The 23702-nt window shown below is 39.8% G+C and overlaps 3 protein-coding genes across 4 annotated transcripts in view; 1 reads left to right on the top strand and 2 right to left on the bottom strand.

Moving 5' to 3' along the window:
* PDCD11 (programmed cell death 11) overlaps positions 1-234 on the bottom strand; it is a 42668-nt gene extending 42434 nt beyond the window's left edge. For both annotated transcript variants that reach the window (XM_082611365.1, XM_082611366.1), the window contains exon 1: positions 132-234. The gene's annotated coding sequence lies outside the window, so the exon portion shown is untranslated. The remainder of the gene's footprint in view (positions 1-131) is intronic.
* A 91-nt stretch (positions 235-325) lies between these two features.
* ATP5MK (ATP synthase membrane subunit k) lies at positions 326-5642 on the top strand. Its single transcript, XM_082644354.1, has 4 exons — positions 326-469; positions 3892-3987; positions 4073-4165; positions 5539-5642. The coding sequence occupies exons 2-3, from the start codon at positions 3901-3903 to the stop codon at positions 4160-4162; spliced, it is 177 nt and encodes a 58-aa protein (XP_082500480.1). The 5' UTR covers positions 326-469; positions 3892-3900; the 3' UTR covers positions 4163-4165; positions 5539-5642.
* Positions 5639-19814, bottom strand: TAF5 (TATA-box binding protein associated factor 5). The gene is made up of 11 exons (XM_082644343.1): positions 19176-19814; positions 17023-17260; positions 13495-13810; positions 12558-12721; positions 12315-12450; positions 11473-11593; positions 10607-10736; positions 8754-8918; positions 7817-7994; positions 7010-7187; positions 5639-6683 (listed from the first exon to the last, which is right to left on the bottom strand). Exons 1-11 carry the CDS (start codon positions 19732-19734, stop codon positions 6466-6468), a joined length of 2403 nt encoding a protein of 800 aa, XP_082500469.1. The 5' UTR covers positions 19735-19814; the 3' UTR covers positions 5639-6465.
* Between the last annotated feature and the right edge of the window lie 3888 nt (positions 19815-23702).

Genomic DNA, 23702 nt, shown 5'->3' with positions numbered 1-23702 from the left:
CAGAGCCGGCTTCGGAGCCCAACCACTCACCCGGCACTGCGGGTGCATGGCAGGGATCCAGAGGACCTAGTACTGGGACAGACCTGGAAGCCACTCAGTTTCCACCCTTGTCGCCTTTTACCCCCACTCACCAGCCCCAGGACGCCAGCACTTCTACTTCGGAGGCCGAGCCACTGTAATCACACACGCGGAGTCTAGACACCAGCAGCCCAAAGCTGCTCTTCCGGAAGCGTGGGCGGGCTCAAAGCCTCCTACCGAGTCCTATAGGGCGGGGCGGGGTGGGGGGGGGCGAGCCATTTAGAGACAGGAAGCGGAAGGGCGGGACTTAGAGCCGTAGCCAGTCGGCACGGAGGGCCGAATCCGTAAGGCCCGTTGAACGTTTGCGGGGGAGGCGGCTTCTTCCGGCGGGGCTGAGGAGCAGCTTCGTCAGTTGAAGGACACTTGCAGCGGGGTCTGCTCGTTTTGGAAGGTGGGTGTGGAGGGGAACCCGGGCTCGAACCTGGCGGCTCCGCTTTGTGGGGCTGGCCTAGAATCCGACCGTTTCCTGGTTCGGGCACACCGCGAGGTCTTCGCTTTGGGTGGGGGGCGTTGGGCGGGGGAGAGTGATGGTGAATGGAAAAGAAATTAGAGAAAATGAGGGCCGGGCTTGAGGGTTCGGACAGTGGCTGGGAAGCTTTGGTGCGAGGTAAAGGCCCCTTTCCCCCAGCTCATAGAAGCCCTTAGAATGCATTTTCCAGTGGAGAAAAAGGCCCGCAGCGAAGGGAGTGTCCCAAGGTCACCCAGTGACGTAATATTGGATGAGAACTCGGGCTTTTGACCCCCTCTGGTCATGTTAACCTCTTTCCCACTGTATGCGCAAAGCAGTTTGTTTGCACTGAGCTGTGCTTAGGAAGCTGTCCAGCTAGGCCTCCTTTAGCTGCGCTGCAGCCTTTGTCAAGCGCGAGTGAGTGTAGCCCGCCTTCTGCGCTTCGCCGAGCCCGCGATAAGCGGGTTAGATTTCAATCTGTTCGATCAGTGGGGAAGGCCTTTCCTAGGAGGTAGCCAGAATAGAGAGCTGTAAACTCCTTTAAGTGCAAGAGGCTGCTTCTGGTACGTGAGCGGCTCTCCCTCGTCTTTGCCTCCTTTACCGCGTCATCTCACCAATCCAGGTGGGTGTCCGGTCCGACACAACAGCAGTACCCAGAAACAGAAAGTAGCGAGGGTAGTTTCTGAAGGGCCCATTTTACAGGTGAAGAGAGGCGTGGAAAGATTAATTATACTTAATAGCAGTTCGCCCCTTAATTAGAAACAAGCGAAGACCCCATCGCTTAGACTCTGCCATAGGCTACAGTTTAGCAGTTAGTACAGTTTAGTCTAGGTATTTTTCATTAATGTCTTTCTAAACTGAAGTATGACTCAGAAGGAAAGCAAGTTTCAGTTCAGTTATTCCACAAAGTACCCTCTAACACGAGGATTCCTGATGTTTGCCCAAAAGTAACCTGCAATTTGCTGAGGAAGCAGACCCAAGTGCTTGCAGGCTTTGCTCCCGTTGTTTATCTCTGTTTCCCCTCCATCGCAGCGTTTTTTAAGAGTCTTTCTTTACAGCCTAGACTAAATTGCAGTTCCTGTACTGTGCCTTTCCCTGCAGTCAGAATTAGTCCTCTGTGTAATATTGCAAACATCAGCCTTCCTTCTATATTGTGTGGAGAGAAGTTCAAAGCACCTTAATATTGTTTCAATTGTACACCATTTCACCTTCTGAAAATGTTTGTTAAACACAAGGTAGTCGGAATTATCAGTTAATAATTGGACAAAGTTAAGCCCTTGTTTTCTGTAGGGTTTCTCCGAGAAACCTACTTGACACTATGAGAATCCAAAAATCTGTCCTGAAGATGAATGGGAAAGCATGTGTTTAATAAGTTTACTAAAATAAAACAATTAATATGAAAGCTATATCATAAAGATTTCTTTTAATGGAGATTTTCCTACTGGGCCTGAACTGGCCAAGGCCCCTAAGGTGGCCCAGGGAAGTTTGGAATCCTTCATTGCTACAAGAACTTTCTTGAAACAGTTTTCAAAATTAAGGTCATTTGTCCAAAGTTTCATTGCCAATTCTATGCACGGGAATGCCTCTGAAGGCCTTTGAATGGTAAACTGGAGAGTGCCAGTTTCCATAGCAACAACTTCCTCGCAGGTCTCTCCCGCTTCCATTTCATCAAGAGCCAACTGAGTCACTGCCACTGCCTACCAATCTCGACCGGACCTCGACCGGCTCGTTTATATTGCCAATCGACTCGGCGTGGCGTCGGTCGTGGTAGATAGGCGGTCATACAGACGAATTTTCGAGTGTTGTTCTGGTGACCTTTGAATGTGCCTTTACTATTTTTTATTATAAAAGAAATACACGCCTTTGTGAAATACATAGGTTCTATAAATGTAACCCCGTTTTAAAGTTTGCTATATATTCTTCCAGGTTTTTTTCCCAATATAATTACTAATAAGCATCTCGTTTTGTCTCTGTTACTGCAGTGTTTTTCAAACTTTTAACATACATCAGAATCACCTAGAGGGCATATTAAAACAGATTGTTGGGACTCAGGGTTTCTGATTCAATAGGCCTGAGAATTTTCATTTCTAACAAGTTTCCATGAATAGTGACAGTGTGGGGACCAGACTTTGAGAACCATTGATGTGCTCTATAATGTCCAGAAATAGGATTTTTAAAATATTTAACATGACATTGGGACGTGTTTCCATGTCAGTACATAAAGACCTGCGTGCATGAGGACATCATTCCATGTCTATATATAAAGATCTCCATGCATTCTGTTTCCTTCAGTGGAAACCATCACTTATCAGTCTCCTGTAGACGGACTTCTAGTTCTTCTTTATTTTCATAAACTATTTCATTTACCATTTTTGAACCATACTATATGTTTCTACTTTGTAATATTTCTATAAGGATAAATTCCTGGCGAACAAACGAACCAGCTAGGTAAAAGGGTATGCTAAGTTTTTAATTTGATAGCTATTGCAGAAGAATTGCATATTAGGGAGGTTGTACCAGTTTACACTCCCTCCAGGCAACAGAGAGAATCCTTATTTTCCCACATTCCCACTACTACTGCTAATTATCATAAATTTATCTTTGTAGCCTGATGGCTAAATATTGGTCTCATTTTACATTTCTTTGATCATTAGGTGATGTATGTTTCACCTTTTTGCATTTGGCCACCTTTATATTTTCCCTTCCCTAAGATGATTAAAATATTTGCCCATGTTTTCTTCAGGATATTTTGGCTTCACTTTTACATTTAAATCTTTTGATCTGTTTTGGTGTAAGGAGTAAGGATTTCAGCTCCCCGCCCCCACCAATAGTTAGTATGTATCAACTCCATTTAGTAAATGACCCCTTCTCCTCCTTCCCATGGAGGTCCTAAATTTATAAGAAAAACTGTAAAAAGAGGGGTTGCAAGGTGAGCTGTTTAGTTGGTGGCTACCCCTCTGAGGAACTTTGAAAAGTATCACAAGCTCCAGCTTTCAGCTAGTCTTAAAACTGATTAATTCCAGGTACAGTGTACTGTGGTATAGATAGAGCCAGGAATGAAAACATCAACCAATATTGAGTCAGAGGATGGACTTAAAGACTACTGTGTTCTCTTCCTGTGCCGAGTGATTTGATATATATTCTGGAGTGTTGTGTGATAACAACCAAGATAAAGTCCTCCTTCCAAACGTTTCTCTTATCAGCAAGGTTTTTTCCACCGTTTTTCTGCTGCTTTGTTGGGTGAGGCATACATAAAATTTACAACATTTATATGTAATGAATTTTTTTGAAATTTTTAATTAAAAAATTTTTTTCTTTTAAATTGCATCCAAACCAATTTGTTGCTTTCTTTCTTTTTTTAAAAGATTGAAATCATGGCAGGTCCAGAAACTGATGCCCAGTTCCAATTCACTGGTATCAAAAAATATTTCAACTCTTACACTCTCACAGGGAGAATGAATGTAAGTATTAATGATACCTTTAAGCAGTTGTTTTAGAATAAAATAGATGTGACAACTCTTGTTTACTTTTTCCTTTCTTTTTCAGTGTGTACTGGCCACATATGGAGGTATTGCTTTGATAGTTTTATACTTTAAGTTAAGGTCTAAAAAAACTCCAGCTGTGAAAGCAACATAAACGGTAAGAAATTAACATTTAAGACTTTATATAACTTTGCCATTTTGATCTTAGGGTTTTCCCCCCCACTATACAAGTATATTGTTCAAATTTTATTACATTCAAGAAAAAAAAAAGAAAGAAAAATATTGTCCATGTCCCCATTACCCTGACAATTTTCGTTAACATTTCGGTTTAGCTCTTTTTTAATATATTTGTTTGGTTTCTAGTGGCTATGATCCATATCTGTAATTTTGTCTTGTAACATGCATGTTCTCTATAATTTGAATGCATGAGTGCTCATGGGTATATGATTTATTTCACAGAGGAAATGTCTCCTACTAGAATTTTTTCTTAATATAAATAACATTACAGTGAATGCCTTTGAGCATGAAATGTTTGTATCTGTGACTGTTTTCTTAAGGTGAAGCGCCTTCCCAGAGGGTTGTGGGGTGCCTAGCTTTCTTCCCCAGGCAGTGTTGAATAACATCAGTTTCTGATTTTTGTTAATTTGAGGAGTAAAAATAATTTCTTTTTGATAAAGTTGTATATTTTTTCCATTTGTTTACCACTTGTATTTTTCTTAACATTCTGTGTTCTTCTCATTTAACATTTGGGACCTTCTCTTTGTGAAGACCTTCTCTCTCTTGTATAAGCTCTCTTAATAGTTATTAACCAGCCTTTTAAATCAGTTGCAAATATATCTTGGTTTTTGCTAGTTTCAATTTTTATGTAAGCCATTCTGTCTTTTCCTTAAATCCCCCTAGACTTCATTTTCTTCTTATAGTGCCACCCAACCCCCATTTGCCCTTGCTTGAGTAAATATTTGTTGTGTTGGCGGTAGATGAGGTGCAGAAAACACAAAACCCCAAACCCAGATCTTTATCTAATGTAGCCCTCCATGACAGAAAATTTTTTCCTTTCCTCTTAAAAACTTTTCCAATCACAAAACTATTGACCTTAAGGGACTGACTGCATATCCCGGAATGCAGTGGCCCATGGCTTGTTCCTGACAGGCAGTTTTTTGCCCAATTTTTCATGTTAGGTTCCTCCTAACTTTGTTTTTACAATGGGGATAATACACCCTCCCTGTTTTCTACTGTTTAAAATACTACTTTATGAAAAAAGATGTTATTCTATGTACTAGGCTTTTCTAATGGTATACGTTTAGCATCATACTGAATTATTGGCAGCTCTTTTGTTAAAGGGGGAGTGTTAAATTGTATTAAGCTGAGAGACACCTAAATTTTGGGGGGTTACTGACTCCTTTGAGAATCTAATGAATTTGCATTCAATTTCAGGGGGGTTCACGGATAGTCTTGTACTAGTAATTACTGAATGTCTTAAAAGTAGAGTTGAACACATTGGTGTCTAAACAATTTTTGTTTTGTTTATAGGATTCTCAACTGCACCTCATCTGTTAAGTTCCCATGCCTGAAGAAGCTAATGTCAACTCATCATGTGATACCCAATTTGTACAATAAATTATGAACCTGGAAAAGCTGGTTGTCTTTATTTACAAGATATCAAAAATATAAAAACTGTACAAAATGCAACAAAGGCAAAAAACTGGCAGTGACTTGGTCTAAATCTTTTAGTTTCCCAAAGCAAGGCTCAGTACTGGAGGTAAGCAATTGAAATGTCTGACTTCAAGTGTACTAGGTTGTATGTAGCCATTTTAGCTGAAGTAGAACATGGAAGTTAATTTCTTCACCTGGTTTACAGAGTGTGTGCGTGCACTCGATCCAACCGGTATAAATTCAGATGTCGGTGGGTGGTTGTACTTCATCTATTTCTCAGAAAGGAATTGTAGTTCACCTCACCCAGTTCACGTACATTCCACTAATCATGGGCCAAGCAAACATGCTAGTGAACCATGTAACATAGTACTTGAGTGCCATACGGTAACTACATTTGTACAGCAGGAACATACATGCTCACAGAATTCTTCAGCTAAAATTCAGGATGGTATTATATTACTCAATTTGAACCTTGAAGCAGGATGAATTACTGAAATCTACTGATTTTTTTCTAAACATAATAAATTAAAATAGCATTCGAACAGGTGATGCATAGTTTCCACAAAATCCAAAGCACCATAAATGTCCCCTCCATGAACATAATACCTCTTATTCAACTAACGGAAATTAGTTAAATGTGGTTGCTATAGAAATGTGGAACTATCCTGTTCAGATTTTCCAAGCAGCATACTTCCAGATCCATATAGACAAAACATTCTTTGTAGCTTAAATATTAATCACTGAGGTATTTGCTTTTAGTCTCCCTTTTTCAAACAGTAGCTTCCAAAGGTCTTTATCGATGGTTTATTGCGGACTATAAGCTCCTGCAGCTAGAACCAAGTTTCTTCTAGTAAAATGGAGGTGTACAACTGGTGTTGATTTGGTCATATATGTTCCCAACAATAACTCCTGTGAATTCTCAGGTAAATTTATATGCCCAGTGGCTGTAGTAAAGTCATCAGTCTCTAAATCTTCAAATGCTTTGATAGCATCCCATAACCGTACTGTATTATCCATTGAACCTAAGGGGAGATCAAAGGAAATCATTTAGTAGCATCTGCCCTATTTAGATTCTGAGATTCTGTCAAGTATGCTTTATGCATTTGCTTTTTATTCCTGGTGAAAAAAATCTAAACTTGATTAATAACTCTTCCCTCTAAAGAAGCACTTCAAGCAGTAGTTTTAACCTGAAAAGTCAACATACATATAGGATAACAATCTGGAATCATGGCTAAGGAGAAGCAAAACTTAAAAAACAGCAGGACTTAATTTTACAATGGTCAACATTCAGTGCTTCCTTTAAATATACCATTGACCCTTTACCACAAAGCCATTTCTAGTCATTTACCTGATGCCAAAATTTCACCATCTCTACTAAATCTAAGTGAACAGACTGTATCACTGTGGCCTTTTAATTCTCCAACCATCAAACCATGTCCAATATCCCAAAGGAGTACTCTGCCATCTGTTGCTCCTGTAGCCAGGAATCTCCCATTGGGAGAAAATGTCAAGGAATGAATTGGTCCCTAGAAAAGAAGTCCATGGAAAGAATCAAAAATAGGGTTAAAAATACCTAAGAAAATAAGACAAAAGAATTATAAAGTCTAGTGGTGCGAATAGTATCTTTAAAATGTGTCACTGGTTAATTTTTTTTTTAACATCTTTATTGGGGTATATAATTGCTTTACAATGTTGTGTTAGTTTCTGCTGTATAACAAAGTGAATCAGCTATACATATACATATATCCCCATATCCCCTCCCTCTTGCGCCTCCCTCCCACCACTCTAGGTGGTCACAAAGCACCGAGCTGATCTCCCTGTGCTATGCAGCTGCTTCCCACTACCTATTTTACATTTGGTAGTGTATATATGTCAATGCTACTCTCTCACTCCGTCCCAGCTTACCCTTCCCCCTCCCCGTGTTCTCAAGTCCATTCCCTACGTCTGCGTCTTTATTCCTGTCCTGCCCCTAGGTTCATCAGAACCATTTTTTTTTAGATTCCATATATATGTGTTAGCATATGGTATTTGTTTTTCTCTTTCAGACTTACTTCACTCTGTATGACAGACTCTAGGTCCATCCATCTGGTTAATTTTTAAACTATTTTTATCTCAAAAGAACCTTGTGTGCTGGAATAATGAAGGTATAAAATACCTTGTGTCCAGTGAAGATCCTTACACAGTTCCCATTCAGGACATCCCAGAGCCGCACAGTTCTGTCTGCAGAGCCCGTAGCAACATAATTAGAATTGGGATGGAATCTGGTACAATTCACATCAGCAAGATGGCCAGCAAATATCCTTAAAGGCTGATAGTGATCTGTAGCCCAGAGCCTTTTAAAAAAAATTATTGAAAACAAAAGAAGGTAATTAGATAACTGTGAAATGCCAAAATTCTATCCAAAATAAATATAGAAACCACCATGTGAACTGTTAGCTCCAAATGGGTCCCACTCACTAGTTACCTGAGGGAAAGAAGATGGAATGACTGAGACTAAACATTCTTTTTTTTTTTGGCCGCAGTGCGGCTTGTGGGATCTTAGTTCCCTGACCAGGGATTGAACTCGTGCCCTCGGCAGTGAAAGCGCAGAGTCCTAACCACTGGACCGCCAGGGAATTCCCTAAACATTCTTAAGAAAAACTAACTGATACGGTACAAAAATTTTTTAATTCTATAATCCTTTAGCTCTCTGTATGTACACCCCCCACTCCAACTCCTAGTCTAACTTATAGAAGAGTATTTTTCCCTAGTTTTGGCCACCACATAATTAGTTTCTAACCCAAGACACCTCATCCTCAACTTCTAAGGAGATGACAGGGAAATAAACATGCTCACAGTGGTTGTAAAAGACAAGGTTTAGCATCCAGTTGGGGAAGGGGAGGGCATGGACTCTTGGTATAGACATAATTGCAGACAGTAATATTCCTGTCCCAAATTCGTTTTCAAATAAGGACCTATAAATGCTGACGTTCTCAAAATGTTGATCCTGAATAATAGAAGCAAAAAATGAGTTTGGCTGGAGTTTCTAATTCCCAACAAGAAACCATTCTGTTCCTTGAATAGGCCCAGTCCTAAGCTCATAATGTTCTTACCGAGCTACTCGGTCGTGGCCCCCTGACACAAAATAATATCCATATGGAGAAAACTGTGTGTCCCACACTGGATAGTTGTGTCCTTTATATCCCACCAAGCAGGTAAATGTTTGAAGACTCCACAATCTAACAGTTCCATCTTCTGAAGAGGAAAGCAGGTAGTTCCTGAGAGAAAAGAAGGTAGTACATTCGATTCCTAGAATAACTTAGTTACCTGTCCAGTTTCTATGTACATTTGTATATATTAAACATAGCTAACTGACATGCTACATCTCACTTTTAATTTATACATGAAATTCACAGTAGATAACAAGAGTTGAAAGTACTAACTAATGTTAGCCGTGACACTCTACATCTACCGAGCACCTACTGAATGAGGCTAGATTATTTTTAAAACATTATCTATTAAGAGGAAAATCACAGTTCTTTGAAAAAAAAATACCAAAGATGTAATGACAAAAAGTATGATCAAATAAGGTCACCTGAGAAAGGCTTCTAAGAAATGTGATATGTCACTTAAAACTTAATTTTTTACTTCAAAATGGAGATGCTATTTTCATATCCTGTAAAAGTTGTGTAAGAATTTAGAAGTAAACATCTTTTGGACCCAAAAAAAAAAAAAAGCCAAAACAAAAAACACTATAACGAGAGAATAATACTCTACCTTCTTCAGAAATGAACAGAAAAGCTGAATTACTCAGAAAGTACTACGGTTTTCAATGAAATCAGAAGTTTCCCTCAAGTAAAAATGTACCATCTGGCTAAATCCTATAAAATAACAAAAATCCTCATTCTCAAAGTTTCATAAGGATGAAAATCTTGATGGATTGAAAGCTATTATCTATCAAATAAGATACAGATGGTATTATTATAACAAAATACCCTCCCTGCATTTCTACAGAATGTTAGAGATCATGAGAAATAGGCAAACACATTTGTGGGTTTCAAATTCCCTTTTCAGTATTCTCTTAGTTCTTTTGATTATACAAAGATAAATCTTCAATTGATAGGTAATATGCCTTTAATATCAGTAATCTGTTGTGAATTTGGAGATGACAGAAGACAGCAGTAGCCACAAAACCCAAAGAAAGAACCCAAAGAAGAAATTCAACCCCTACTGGAGTTACACAAAACTAAAGCTGATTTTTATAACCAGCAAACCCAAAGCTATGTATCCTGATTCTGTAAATTTGGGTATTATACACCAGTACCCCAATATAAATCAGCAGAGGGCAAGATGCTAAAAGATAATGCACTACTATGTATAAAATAGATAACTAATGAGAACCTACTGTATAGCACAGGGAACTCTACTCAGTGCTCTGTGGTGACCTAAATAGGAAGGAAATCCAAAAAAGGGGATACATGTATACATATAGCTGATTCACTTTGCTGTACAGCAGAAACTAACACAACAATGTAAAGCAACTATACTCCAATAAAAATGAATTTTAAAAAAATTTTGAAGGATAATAAAATAATTCTCTACAAAAAATTAGTAATAATAAAAGATAACGGGGCTTCCCTGGTGGCACAGTGGTTGAGAGTCCGCCTACCGATGCACGGGACACGGGTATGTGCCCCGGTCCGGGAAGATCCCACATGCCGCGGAGCGGCTGGGCCCATGAGCCAAGGCCGCTGAGCCTGTGCATCCGGAGCCTGTGCTCCACAACGGGAGAGGCCACAACAGTGAGAGGCCCGCGTACCGCAAAAAAAAAAAGAATGAATGATAGGCAACCACAAGATTTTTCTAAAGGAATTTTCCCCAACATTCTCATAATGTTCCCAGTAGTTAACTTTCATATAATCTCAATGTAATACAGCAGTATTTAATTCTTTTGTTTGTATTTTACCTATCTGGACTGAAGCTGGCTCCATAGACGGGCCCACTGTGACCATACAAAATCTTCAACTCACTTGCTGTTTTCTCATCCATGATTCTTTCTAAGACATCATCAGATTCTTTATCTATGAGGCTAAGATCTAAAATGGTCCAGAAATGTTAATTTTTTAAAGTACATTCATTAAAACATTTTAAGGCAATTACATCACAGTTCAGGAGAAGAACTAACATTTGAACTGTTCCTCCCGCATACCAACCACTGTGCTAATGCCTCTAAATTAGGTGCTATCATCCCAGTGTATAAGAGAAGAAAGTGAGGTTCAGAACAGTTAATAATATGCCAGAGTGCACACAGCTACTTAGTGTTGGAACTAGGGCTGAAACTCAAATTTATCCATTATATCACCATGTTTCACAAAAGGAAACTACAGAAATATTAAAAGAAATTATTGAAAATGTATTATCTTGTTTAACAATACAGTTAGCAAGAAACTTTCTTTAAAATGTAACCCTGGTCTTAGTTCATTTTAGCCATTTTTATGGCTAAAACAGAAAGTACTCTCCCACTATTTAAAGTTTTTTTTTTTTTAATTCACAAGCAAACAATCATAAAATGTTAGATTTTTTAACCTTAGGGAGTTTTCTAGCCTAATGCCCTCATTCTACAGATGAGAAAACTGAGGACCAGTGAAATTAAACCAGACTAGCACCCCAGTCTCCTGATTGCCACTCCAATGCACTTTTCACTGTTGGCAATGTTATTAGTAAAATCAAGTGAAATTCTGCTAAGATCACAATGTCTTCTGTATACTTCTTGGAATCAAGATTGGTGTAAACTAACAATGAGCTTATATCCTGACAGGTCATCTCAGTTACCTGCTGCTTGTTTGACACTACGAAGCTTTTTGGGTGTCACAGACCACACTCTGACAGTTGAATCTGCAAAACCTCCAGCAATCAAACTAGAATCATCAGTGACATCCACTGCAGTGAGGCCCTGCCAATTAAAAAAAAAAAAAGTATATACACACACACACACACACACACACACACACACACACACACACACACACACACTAAACGATACTGTTTTAGGGAAAAAATTATAATCACATATTAGAGAATATATAATGATAGCTATTTTTCTCATATAAAAGATCATTTGAGATTTCATTCTCCTTTGAAATCAACTGTTCAAAAGCACTTACTTTGAGAACACGTCATTTACCCTTTTGCCCTCTGAATTTGGAGTGCATCATATAAAGCAAATGTTAATCATTTTTGTACTCTACTAAATATATCCTCAGCAGCCTATTATAAAGCCTTATGTCTATAGAGGCTTACAGACATAAAGATGTGAAGAATTCTTAATAAAAAATATTAAGTTTACGTAAGTACTTAAGTTCAAGGGAGATGAACCACATAGCTTCCTCCTTTTTCAAAGGCTAGCAGAATTCTGATCAGTGAAATGAAGGACACATACAAGCAAGATTCTGGTACCTACAAGTCGCTAAAGGTCTTTTAAACATTGCCTTCTATCTATTCTGAGCAATGTCCAATTCTGCTTTCCTAACTGCTGTCTTTAAGCCATATTTGTATCAAGAGTTTAAAGAAGAAATCTTCATTTTAGTTAAGACATCTAAGTTACTTTTAATGGTAATCACTATTTTTCATGACTCCTAATTTTCTCCCAGAAATTGCCAAATCATTTTACCAACCTGGTAAGCATTGAGGAATGTATAGAAACAAATTGAGGGTAAACAATCTGGCCCAAGGCGTACTCGTTTGGTGGTTTCTTTCATATTCATGATCTTATCCAATTTATCTGAATCTTTCAACTCAGGAAGAGGGATTCTGTGAAAGAAAAACAGACTGGAAATTACTCTGAATATTAAATAACTTGAACCATCTATAACATTGTCTTAAACTTCCACACATGTTCCTGAGGTTTTTTTCCTCACCTGTTTTGAGGTGGAGCATTGGGATCTTGTTTTTTGCTTTTGGATCCGATACTATCTTTTTTAGGCTTCTTCTTTTTAGGTTTTCCTTCTTCATTTTCTCCTTCTTCATCCTCATCATCCAAAGGCACCTCAATTTCTGGCTCTTTTAATAAACCAAAAAATACCTACAAGTCAAAGGAGCCAATTTTTTAAATTACTTTTTTATTCATTAATACATCCTTTTCATATCTTGATAGGAGGAATCACAATTACAATAGGGTCATGTATATCCTGAAGCAGATTCTGTACTTGTCTACCCAGTAGCCAATCTCCCCTTCTTCCTTACTAACAGAACCCTGATTTTGTTGGAGCAGCAGTATGCTCAGTTAAAATCATTTCTGTTCCCGGGCTCCCGTGAAGCCATACAATGGCCATATAATATCATTCTGGCCAATAGATGTACACACAGATATACTGGGTAGTGTTTTAGAAAAAAATACTGTTTTCCTGATAAAAAGGGAGAGATTCAGCAGGTATGTCTTTCATCCTCCCCCTTCTGCCTTCCTGGAATACAGATGCAAAGCTGGCACTGCAATAGCCACCTGTGAGCACAATGAAGAAAGCCACGTTCTGAAGATGGCAGAGCAGAAAGTAGAAGGACCCAGGGTCCTTGATGGCACTGTGGAACCCTCACACCAGCCTAGGAGGGCCTTCTGCTTTAATTCATTTTATGTGAGAAAAACCCTTACTTGCTTCTGCCAATGTAGTCAGGGTTCTGTTAAATACATCCATTCCCAAATTCTCACTAATATATACATCATCCTTAGAACATGAAACTTGGTATACAGTGTAAAATTATTCCCAAACTAGCTATAAGAAAAATGTGTAAATTATGTAGATGGAAATGCTACAATTTTTCATAATCTGCATTATATAGTTCTTAGGTTTATTCCCATACCTTTGATTTGTTTGCCTCTCGTTTAGCCTCTCCTGCCAAACTTCCCACCATCGCATCTATCTGTTGCTTACTACGCGGCATCCCATCAAAGATGTCAATGTAGAGGTGCTCCTGAACTATGTTCCATATCTGATTGTTCTGTTTCTCCTGAAGATGCCTCTTCAAGAGTTGGTACGAGTCTCGGGAAATACGCAGAACAAATTTACTTGTTCGAAAATCCAACATGGTCTCATTCCCTTTCATGTGTTCCTTTTTGGTAAGACTAGATAATACTCGAAGGTCATCCTGGTAATAACATTCCTGATCTCCATGGAACCTGTTTCAGTGATTTTAAAAAGTCATTTTTCAATGTAATCGTTAAGGGATCTGCCTCTCCCCCATATATTTATAAACATCCCAGAATATTTTCAACGTAGTAGTCTGAATAATCGTGGACTAAGCTGTAGGATAAGAAGTAACGCATTTCAAAATGATTACAATTCAGTTCTGAATTCATCCTAAAAATGACCAATTTAATTCTCTAATAAATAAATGCATCATAAACATTTTAAGAGGATTTGAAATAAATACCATAAATGAATGAAAGATAAGCTATCCACCATTGGCAGACAGTCTCGTTTGAATGCCACCATTGGTAGACATTTGAAAATGTTAGAAACTTTGCTCTACTAAATTTTATGTTCTCTCAAAACTCACTTTTTAAAACTTTTTATTATGGGAAATTTCACACACATACAAAAGTAGAAACTATTATAAGGAATTCAGTGTACCTATCACCCAGCCTCTCAACAATAATCAACACATGACATTCTCACAAAACCCTTCATTTTTAGTGATTTCGCATATTCTTAATACCAGATATAAAGAATAAACATCCGTACTTTAATAACATGACTAAAGAACAAACGTGTTGATACCAAACAGTGAGCACTCCATTTACTCACCGTTACCAAAGGCAATTAAATAAAGCTTTCAGCCTTGATGACAATTACTAAATTTAAATGTATTTTTGTTTCTACAAATCTTAATTATCCTAATAAAATAAAATGTAAGGATCATATATTGACACTCACAAAGAGCAGCAAACAATGCAAACACATTTAGAAAACAAATGATTAAACATACTAGGACTCTGGCTCTGACACACAGCCAGTAGATTCCGAAACTGTTACCTGTGCTACCCTATTATGACTCATCAAGACATGAGTTAAGAGTTTCTGTCTAAGATTTGAATGAAATTAGAAATCTCAGCCTCCTGATGTTGTATTAGTCGCCACCGATAAGCTCATCTGAGCATGGGGTCCTGGCAAGGGCTGAGACTGTCCATGACAAGGACACAGAAAGTCAGTCCCCTACGATATTCCAGCTTCCTATGTGAGGAGATGGCTACACCATGAGACTGGAAGAAGAGGTTTTTTGATGACAGTACTGTAAGAAAAATGAGCTTACAAATTCTGTCACCATCAGCCTTAATCTTCTCTTTCAGAAACAGTGAGCTACAGGACATTTGCCTTATATACCTCCTATTAGGCACTGTAGAATAATGAATGAATATAATGACACAGAAGCCAGGAGTCCTGAGTTCTATTGTTCCTCTATTATCACCACCTGTGTTACCTGACAAGTTCTAGCTTCTGGGTCTATTGCTTGTACCAAAGAGCTCTCATTTAAACCGTTCAGCACTGCCTCCTTCAAAACACTCCTTTTCTTTGGCTTCTATAACTCAACACTCTCCTGGTTTTCTTCCTGCTTCTCTGGCCTCTCCTTTTATATCTCTTCTACTTGGTCATCTCTTCTACTCCAAATGTTGGAGTTCCTTGAGGCCCAGGCCTAGCCCTCCCACTGACTTAGTTCATACTCCTTCCTAGACAGTCTCATCCCTATCCATCAATATTGCACACACTCCAATTTATGGCTCCAGTCCCTACCTCTCCTCTAAGCTCAGAGCCTTATATATCCTCCATCTATCAACTTGACATCTCTTAAATAAGTCAAAGGCATAAACAAATCTGAACTCAAGATTATTCTACAACCTGACAGAACCGGTCCTCTTCTAGGGTTTTCTACCTCAGTGATGAGCACCCCTATAAAGCTAGGGGAGCCAGAAACCTAGGGATTATCAATTATACTTTCATCTCCCTTACACCTCCATATCCAATCACTCACCAAGTGCCTCACGAATATGTCTACTTCCCTTCACCAACGCTCTCACACCCTAGTCCAGTGTTTCTCAACAGGGTTGCAACTAGTATTTGGGGCAAAAAATTCATTGCTAAGTGGGACTACCTGCACGTATTGGAACTTTTGGAATCCCTAAGACACCTGACCCTCCAGCCTAGTCATTACGACAACCAAAAACACCTCCAGTTTCAAACAGCCCAGAGGAAGGAGGCATAATATTACCTTCCGTTGAGAACCAGTACAATAACCCCCAAAATGGTCAATCTATAATCACTCTGTCCCCCACCATCTGTTTTCCCCACTGCATAAAGGTCCTTTCAAAATGTAAATCTAATAATAACATGGTCCTTCAATGACTTCTCTGGCAAAGATGTCTCACTGTCCCCAAATATCCATTTTTTTCTTTCTTCCTCCACAATAAAACACCTGAATACTAGCTGTCACATAGACACCTAGGTAAAGACCATATTTCCTACCTCCCTTGGCCATTGACTAATGACATAAAAAAGGGAGAAATATATGTCACTTCCAGGAAGGATGTGTGCCCTCCCTGCTGACTGTAACGCTGATATGATTTCTTAGAGCCAGAGAATCACCTTGTACCACAGGTGGAAAACGCATGCCAAGGATGTCAGAGCTACAAAATAAATCAACAGAGCCTGGGTCCTTGATAATCAAGGACTCCATACCAGTCCTAGACTGCCTACATTCATGAGAGAGAGAAATAAACTTTTATCGTATCCAAGCCTCTACTGTTTGGGGTCCAGTCACTCTCAGTCTAATCTAATCCTAACACAGCTTCATATTGCTCTTAGGATAAAAGTAAACATAAACTTTTATTTACGCCAACATTGTTTTGACTTTTCAGTGCATCTCAGCCAAATCTAATCCCATCCAATACAACCTCCTACTGCTCTGAGGATAAACAAAGACCCTCAATAAGGCCCAAGAACCGCCTGCTCCAGCCCCTAATCAACCGGCCAGCTTCCTGTTGTACCACACCCCACCCTCACACTCTGCTCCAGCCACACTTGCCTTTCATCTCTGTACCTACCATGATCCTTCCTGCCACAGAGCTGTCACACATGCTTCTCCCTCTTCTCTTCCCCTGGTTAACTCCTGTTCAATCTTCAGATCCTACCTCAAGCATCACTTCCTCTGGGAGCCTTCCCTGACTTCTGCAACTAGATCAAATCCCTCATTTTAGGTTCTCATAGCACCAGGTACCTCTCCTTCATAAAGTACTTTTTGAGTTGCAATCTTACATTTGTGTAGTTACAGATGCGTGCATTCATTATATATATATAGCTATATATACATATTATATATATACATAAATTCACATACTTCTCAAAGAATGATTTTGCTTCATTCTCATGTTGATTGTAGACTAGTTCCAAATACATGTGTACAAATAGGGGATAAAAGAGTTGGGATAACTCTGCCCGATGGCAGTCCAAGGAACATTCAATGAAGTGTTTCAGTCCACTATAGTATTCTTCATACATTGTGGGGTCTCCTTGTTGGTTGTAGGCTGATAGCACGGCACTGACATCCGGCTGGTCTTCCACAGCTACACTTCCAACTGTTTAAAAAACGAAAAATAACTTTCAGGAAAGTGACCTGACATGCACCAAGAGACTAAGGCTGTTTTTGCTAAGGTCCAGAGGTGAACTGTTTCTCAGATGTTTGTCCTTCTCCTCTCAAATGCTCTTCCCCAACTCAATCACATAATCTTTTAATGGGATTCACTTTGTTTCAGTCACCCATCCAAAATTCCTTCGGTTTGTCCATATCTTAAAATAAAAATTTCAAATCAATAACAGAAAGATTCAATATTTTTCCTAGAGGTACCTTATTTTAAAGACAAATTTTATAAAACATGGTATGTGCAGATCAAACAACTATCTTAATCTTCTCTCAAGGCTCAGTGCAAATGGCACCCACCACCACCAAGCTATGCCCTGGAGTAACATTTCCAGCTCTCTGAACTACCTAAATATTTTGTAACTGTCCAGCAACACATCCTATCCTGTTACCTTCACATATGTACATCTATCACTCCCTATAAAATATAAGCATGTTAATGGTGGGAAGGACTTGCCTTATTTATATTTCCAAAAGACAAATCTATTTTATATGCTTAAAACAATTTCCATAACCATCATTTCAAGGCAAAAAGCATGAGTATTTATTTGTAATACTTCAATACCAAACAATGATACACCTGTCAATTGAATCAGAGTTTGTTGGAAATTTTTAAGTTGCAATTATAATACTGTTATGCTCTTTACTGCACAAATTTTAGAGAAGTTCTTTAGAAGTTTACTCTGATGGCTCTTTTCCTCCCTACTGGTTTCTGAGTTACAATCTAAAAAATAGGTCAAGTTTCTGAAGAGATGAGGGATTACAACAAAATAACCAACAACATAATTCATCTATCTTATAGTTCATTCACAAAATTCAGCATTCAAAAAAGATTCCTCTCAATCACATTTGCATACATTTCTACTTATGGGGTACAATGCTACATATTCATACTTCACTTCTGGCAATGCTGCAAAGATTAGGTCTCATAAATACAAAAGGGGAGGGGGGAAGCCTCAGGTGTCAGGGATGGATACCTAGGCATAAACTTATCAGTGCCAGACATTTTACGTATATTATATATAAATCTCACAATAACCCATTTAATAGAGGGGAAAAAAAAAACTCTCAAGCTTAGGAAGAATAACAATCAGCATCACACAAGTAAAAGCAACAGAGACAGAAACTGAACTCAGGTCTGCCCAACGCCTGTTCCTAAGTGAATGATTCTCAAACTTTGCCCTACACCAGTACCCCTTGGAAGCATTTATTTTAAAACGCAGATTCCCGGACTCCACCTGCACAGGGTCTGATTCACTAAGTCTGAAGTGACGCCCAAGAATCTGCATTCCTTTAAAAGATTTAAAACCAATGTTAGTTAGCCTATATTTTGAGAGAGACTGGCTGCACTATATTCATCATTCCCTGGCTGTGTGGTCCAAAGCAAGTCCCTTGGCCTTTCTCAGTCTGTTTTCTCATCTCTAAAATAGAAGTACTGTCTACCTCACAGTGGAACTGAGAAAATTAAGATACATAACAAAGTATTTATAGTAAAAGTACGCTAGTACAAAACTGTACAAATATTGCTAGTGTTAATGTATCCCTGACCAAGGCTCAAGAGCCCAAATGAGAGGAAAGGGACCAAAAGCTTGAAAGTCCCCGCCTCTCCGCGCCCACCGTCCCCATACATCCCTCAGCTCAACAGCTCTCCACAGCCTCTCGCTGGAACTGACAGCTCGGAAGAGGGTTTGACTGCGCAGCCGGCGCACCAGGGAAAGGGGCGGGCATGTGGCCCTAGAGGCGGGCCCAGGAAATTCAAAACAAGCCCGCAGAGGTGCAGGCCTGCCAGCCTCTGCCTTCCCGGCTCGCTCCCTTTCGTGCCGGCCCTGCCTCCTCGGGACCCCGCGGCTCACCTTTCCCCGGAGCCGCAGGACCTGTCGCTAAGCCCGAGACGGCGGCGGACCCCGAAGCACCGCTGACCGGAGGGTCGGGGGCCGCAGGGCCGGGGGCCGAGGCGGTGACCCGACTAAGAAGCGCGCTAGCCGTCTCAGCGCCGGCGCCGTCCGCCTCTCCCGGGGCTCCGGAGCCCGCCACTGCCTCCTCCAGCAGCCGGGCCTCACGGCGCAGCGCCTCTTCGGCCTCGCGGAGGTTGCTCTGCCGTAGAAACTGCAGCACGGCCAGCAGAGTCTGTCGATCGTGGGGAGCGCCGGCCTCCGGAGCAGCGGCGGGCACCGGGGCCGCCCCCGCCGGGGCAACGGCGGAGACAGCCACCGAGGGTTTGGGGGTCCCACCATCCCCGCCGGTCGACGACGACGCCGCAACGTTCCCACCGCCGCCGTTGGGGCCGTTGTTGGTTGTGCCGCCGCCACCCTCGCCAGCGCCGTCCCCCGCCTGCGGAGGTAGCAGCGTCGGCGGTCCCTCAGGCTCTAACTTGACCGCCACCTCCGTCTGCTCCTCCGCCAGCGCCGCCATCTTGCGGCTGAGCCACCTTGCGCCGTCAAGCGTGATTGCGTTTTCGCCACATGGAGGGCGGGGAGGAGCATTTTACGACAGCTCTGGAGGGCCATTTACGGCAGTAGGAGGGGCGAGAAAGGAGGAGAAAAAGGAATAGGAGCAAGAGCAACTTTCAAAAGTGAGTGACAAAAAGACAGGAAGTGGGAGTTAGGGACCGCCTCGTGCTTTTGCCCGATAATAATTACCTTTATTACAGACCAGATATATTCAGGCACTGCGATAGACATTTTACATTATGTGACCTTTAATTCAACAGTTTTTTAAGGTACTATTATCTTCACGTTACAGATGACTCAACCAAGACCTAAAGACAAAATGCCAGATCAATATTCGAATCCAGGTCTTTAATTTAAAAGCATATACTATTTACCAGAGGGAGGCTTCTGAGATACTGGTAAAGTTTTATGTTTTGATCTGGGGGCGGTTACTTGTTTTTTTTCAATTTATGCTTTGTAAAAATTAATTGAGCTGCACGCTTACGTTTTGTGAACTTTATAGCATGTATGTTATATTTCAATAAAAAGTTTTTAAGGACCTGAATTTTGTGATTGTGAAATGTATATGTTCTGTATTCGTGTTATGTTACCCATTATTACAAATAGACTGCATTTTAATTGTATATTTTAAAATAGTATGTGCCATTTTGCAATACGCTTCATAGGTTTAAAAACCTGCTGCATATTTTATCTCGTTTGAATCTCACAACGCTGTGAGATAGGTGCAGACAAGAAAAGTGAGCCTAGGACACCGGGAAAATCTAGCAGTTATTCAGGTTGTTGGTTTTGAGGTCTTACTGGCTTCCTTTGACCCTGCTTACTAGCTGAATGACCTGGAGCAAGTTACTTAACTTACACTACCCCAGTTGCCCAACTTCTAAAATAGGGACAATAACAGTACCTACCTCATAGAGTTGTGTGAGGATTAAATGACATAATGTACATATGATACCTAACACGTAATAACTATTGGTTATTTTTACTTAACCAACCTAAAGAGGTGTCCTGCAAATGTTTGATAAGAAAGTCCAATCATGATGTTCATGGTTATCTCAAGACTGAAATATAAAACTAATCTAATTTGACATAATGTAAGATTGTGAAACATGGGGGGGGGCAGGGAGTGGAGAGTGGCGGGGAGATGAGCAAGAATTGGTTAACATTTAAGCATCAGTGGCCAAGAGAAAAACTGAAATCGGATGATAACACTAAAGAGATGGGGAAATTAATCATTTTCCTCACGATCATTCAACTAATTTTTCTGACTCAGTATTCACTAATTGATATGTAATTAATTGGTAATTAATTGAGAACCGAGATGAGAAATGCTGTGAATAACAAGCCCAGGTGTATTTATAATTCCCTGGAAAGATGTTTTACCCATTATGAATAGTAAATTAACATCTTGATGCATACATCAGTCTCGTGAATCAGGTCCTAGGAACTGGATCCATCTGTACAGCTGAAGCCCAAATACTGGGACTACAAAAGTACAGCCACCCCGTTTCCTTCCGTGGAATCTAACTTTTTACCTGGCTTTGTGTCTTAAGTGCCAAAGAGTCTGGGTTGGGACTTCAGCCAAGGTTTCTTACACCAAGCTTAGTGGTTTTTCTGTTACACTGCAGTAGAGGTAAGTTTATTGAATGATTGCAAAGCCCACTTTTAATTCTTGTTTCTCTTTTCCCCTTCCTTCCTGATCCCTACTTCCTTTCTCCTACTCTCTCCTTAGAATGCTTTAAGAAGTCTAGTGTCAATCTCTATCTTGTTCCTTCATAGGAAAGCTGCTCTTTCTCTCTGGATGTTGCTCTTTCTCTTTGATGTTCTTTCATTTCACTCTAATGTGTCTAAGATTAGATTTTTCCTGTCTCTCCTGATTGGCCCTTTATGTACCCATTCAATCTGAGAATTTTTTTTTTTAGTTCTGGGAATTTAGCAAACATTGTATCTACAAATATTTCCTCCCCTCTATTTTTCCCCTTCCTGTACTCTTATGATGTAGATATTGATACTTCTATCCTCCAGGTTTGTTAACTTTCATATTTTCATGTTTACCCCTTCCTAATACCTTCTAGAAGACTTCCTGTACCTGATTTTTCAATGCGATAATTCATTCTTGGCCTAGATCCATATTGCTACATAACCCATTTATTGAGTTATTTACTTCAACCATTATATTTTTCACAGTGTTTTGAATTGGTTCTTCATGATTTATTGTTCCTGCTTCATGAAATCCAGTTGGGTGACTTTGTTGCCCCCACCATCGGAACATTCAGCAATGTTTGGACACTTTTGGTTGTCACAACGTGGGGTAGTGCTACTGGCATCTAGTGGGTAGAAGCCAGAGCTGCTGCTAAACATCCCATAATGTACAGGACAGCCCACCCCACCACAACAAAGAATTATCTAGCCCAAAATGTCAAGGGTGCCAAGGTTGAGAAACCCTCATGTAACCAATATGAACTCTTTTCACTTTGAGAATATTTATTTAAATTATCTTTCCGTATGATGCATTTAATCTGTTTCATCTATTCTAGGTTGTCCAGTTTCTTGCTTTCCTAGGAGGTGCACCTCCTTCTACATCTCATTACTTTTCTACATGAATTTGTATTTCCCAGAAGGTATCAGCTACCTTGACTGATATGTATACCCATAGGGAGAGGCTGAAGCCCAGCATTGGGAAAAGGTGAAGGATGCACCAAAAACAAGAAAACCTGTGCTGTCATTGGCCCCATCACTCCCTGTTTGTCAACATACATGCACACATGTGCACAGACACATATCCTCAGGGTTTTCACAGTTTTTACAGATCGATTCAATTTCTGTGCCATCTCTAGGGTTGGATGTGATGGGGGATCCAGCCACTGGTGTGAGTTTACAATCTTGTTTAGTTCCTAAGTTTAAATTCACACTGCTAAGAGTGGATTTAGAGTTTGCCGCCTAAGGTAGGTAGTTGCAAAACCTGACCTGCACTACCTACTGCAGGAGCTACCAGTGTGGCTCTTGACCACTGCCACTGAATGTGGCTAGTCTGAGCTGAGATGTTCTGTAAGTGTGAAATACGTCCTGGATTTCAAAGACTTAGTATAAAAAGAATGTAAAATGGCTCAATAATTTTTATATTGATAACATGTTAAAAGGATATTATTTTTGATATGAGTTAAATATTTTATTAAAATTAATTTCCTATTTTTTTTTACTTTTTTCATGTGGCTTATGGAACTTTTTCTTTACATATGTGGCTCACCTTATATTTCTGTTGGACAGCACTGATCTAGACCAGTAGCTTTCAAGCATTTTTGGCCATGATTCACAGTAAGAAATATATTTAACATCAGAACCCAGGACTCACATATGTATGTGGATATTTATTATAAGTGAGGCAGAAGTTGTAACAATAATATGTATAATTATTACATGAAATGCACTCTGATATTTGATATTCTTTAAATAAAATGTTCAGTATGACTCATTAAATTTATTTTAGTTTAATTAATTTTAGATTGATCTGCAGTTTGAAAACCCCAGACCAGACTAATTATTATTAGCAGTATTAATATTGGAGGAGATGTGAATAAATTCATAAAATAATTGGTTTTGGAAACACAGGACTTCATAGTTAGATTTGGGGGATGAGGGCAAAGATTGGATTTGGCAGACATCCAGGCATCTGGCTTGGGTGTCTGAGAGGATGGAAATACAATTCCCTGAGAATTGAACCCAGATGGGGAGGAAGATTATAAATTCAATTTTTGACTTGTTGAGTTTGAGATCCCTGGAAGTGTACAAGGGAGCTAGCCAGTAGACAGAAACACATATGGTTTAGGGGTAAGGAAAAAACGTCTGGACAAGAGAGAGAGATTTGGAAATTAGCATATAGGTGGTAATTGAAGTCATATGAGTGAATAAGATTATCCCAGATAGTGTATAGGG

Source organism: Mesoplodon mirus (genome assembly GCF_964341445.2).
Source record: "Mesoplodon mirus genome assembly, chromosome: 2".
NCBI classification, from domain to species: Eukaryota; Metazoa; Chordata; class Mammalia; order Artiodactyla; family Ziphiidae; genus Mesoplodon; species Mesoplodon mirus.
This window is presented reverse-complemented; position numbering and strand designations above follow the sequence as displayed.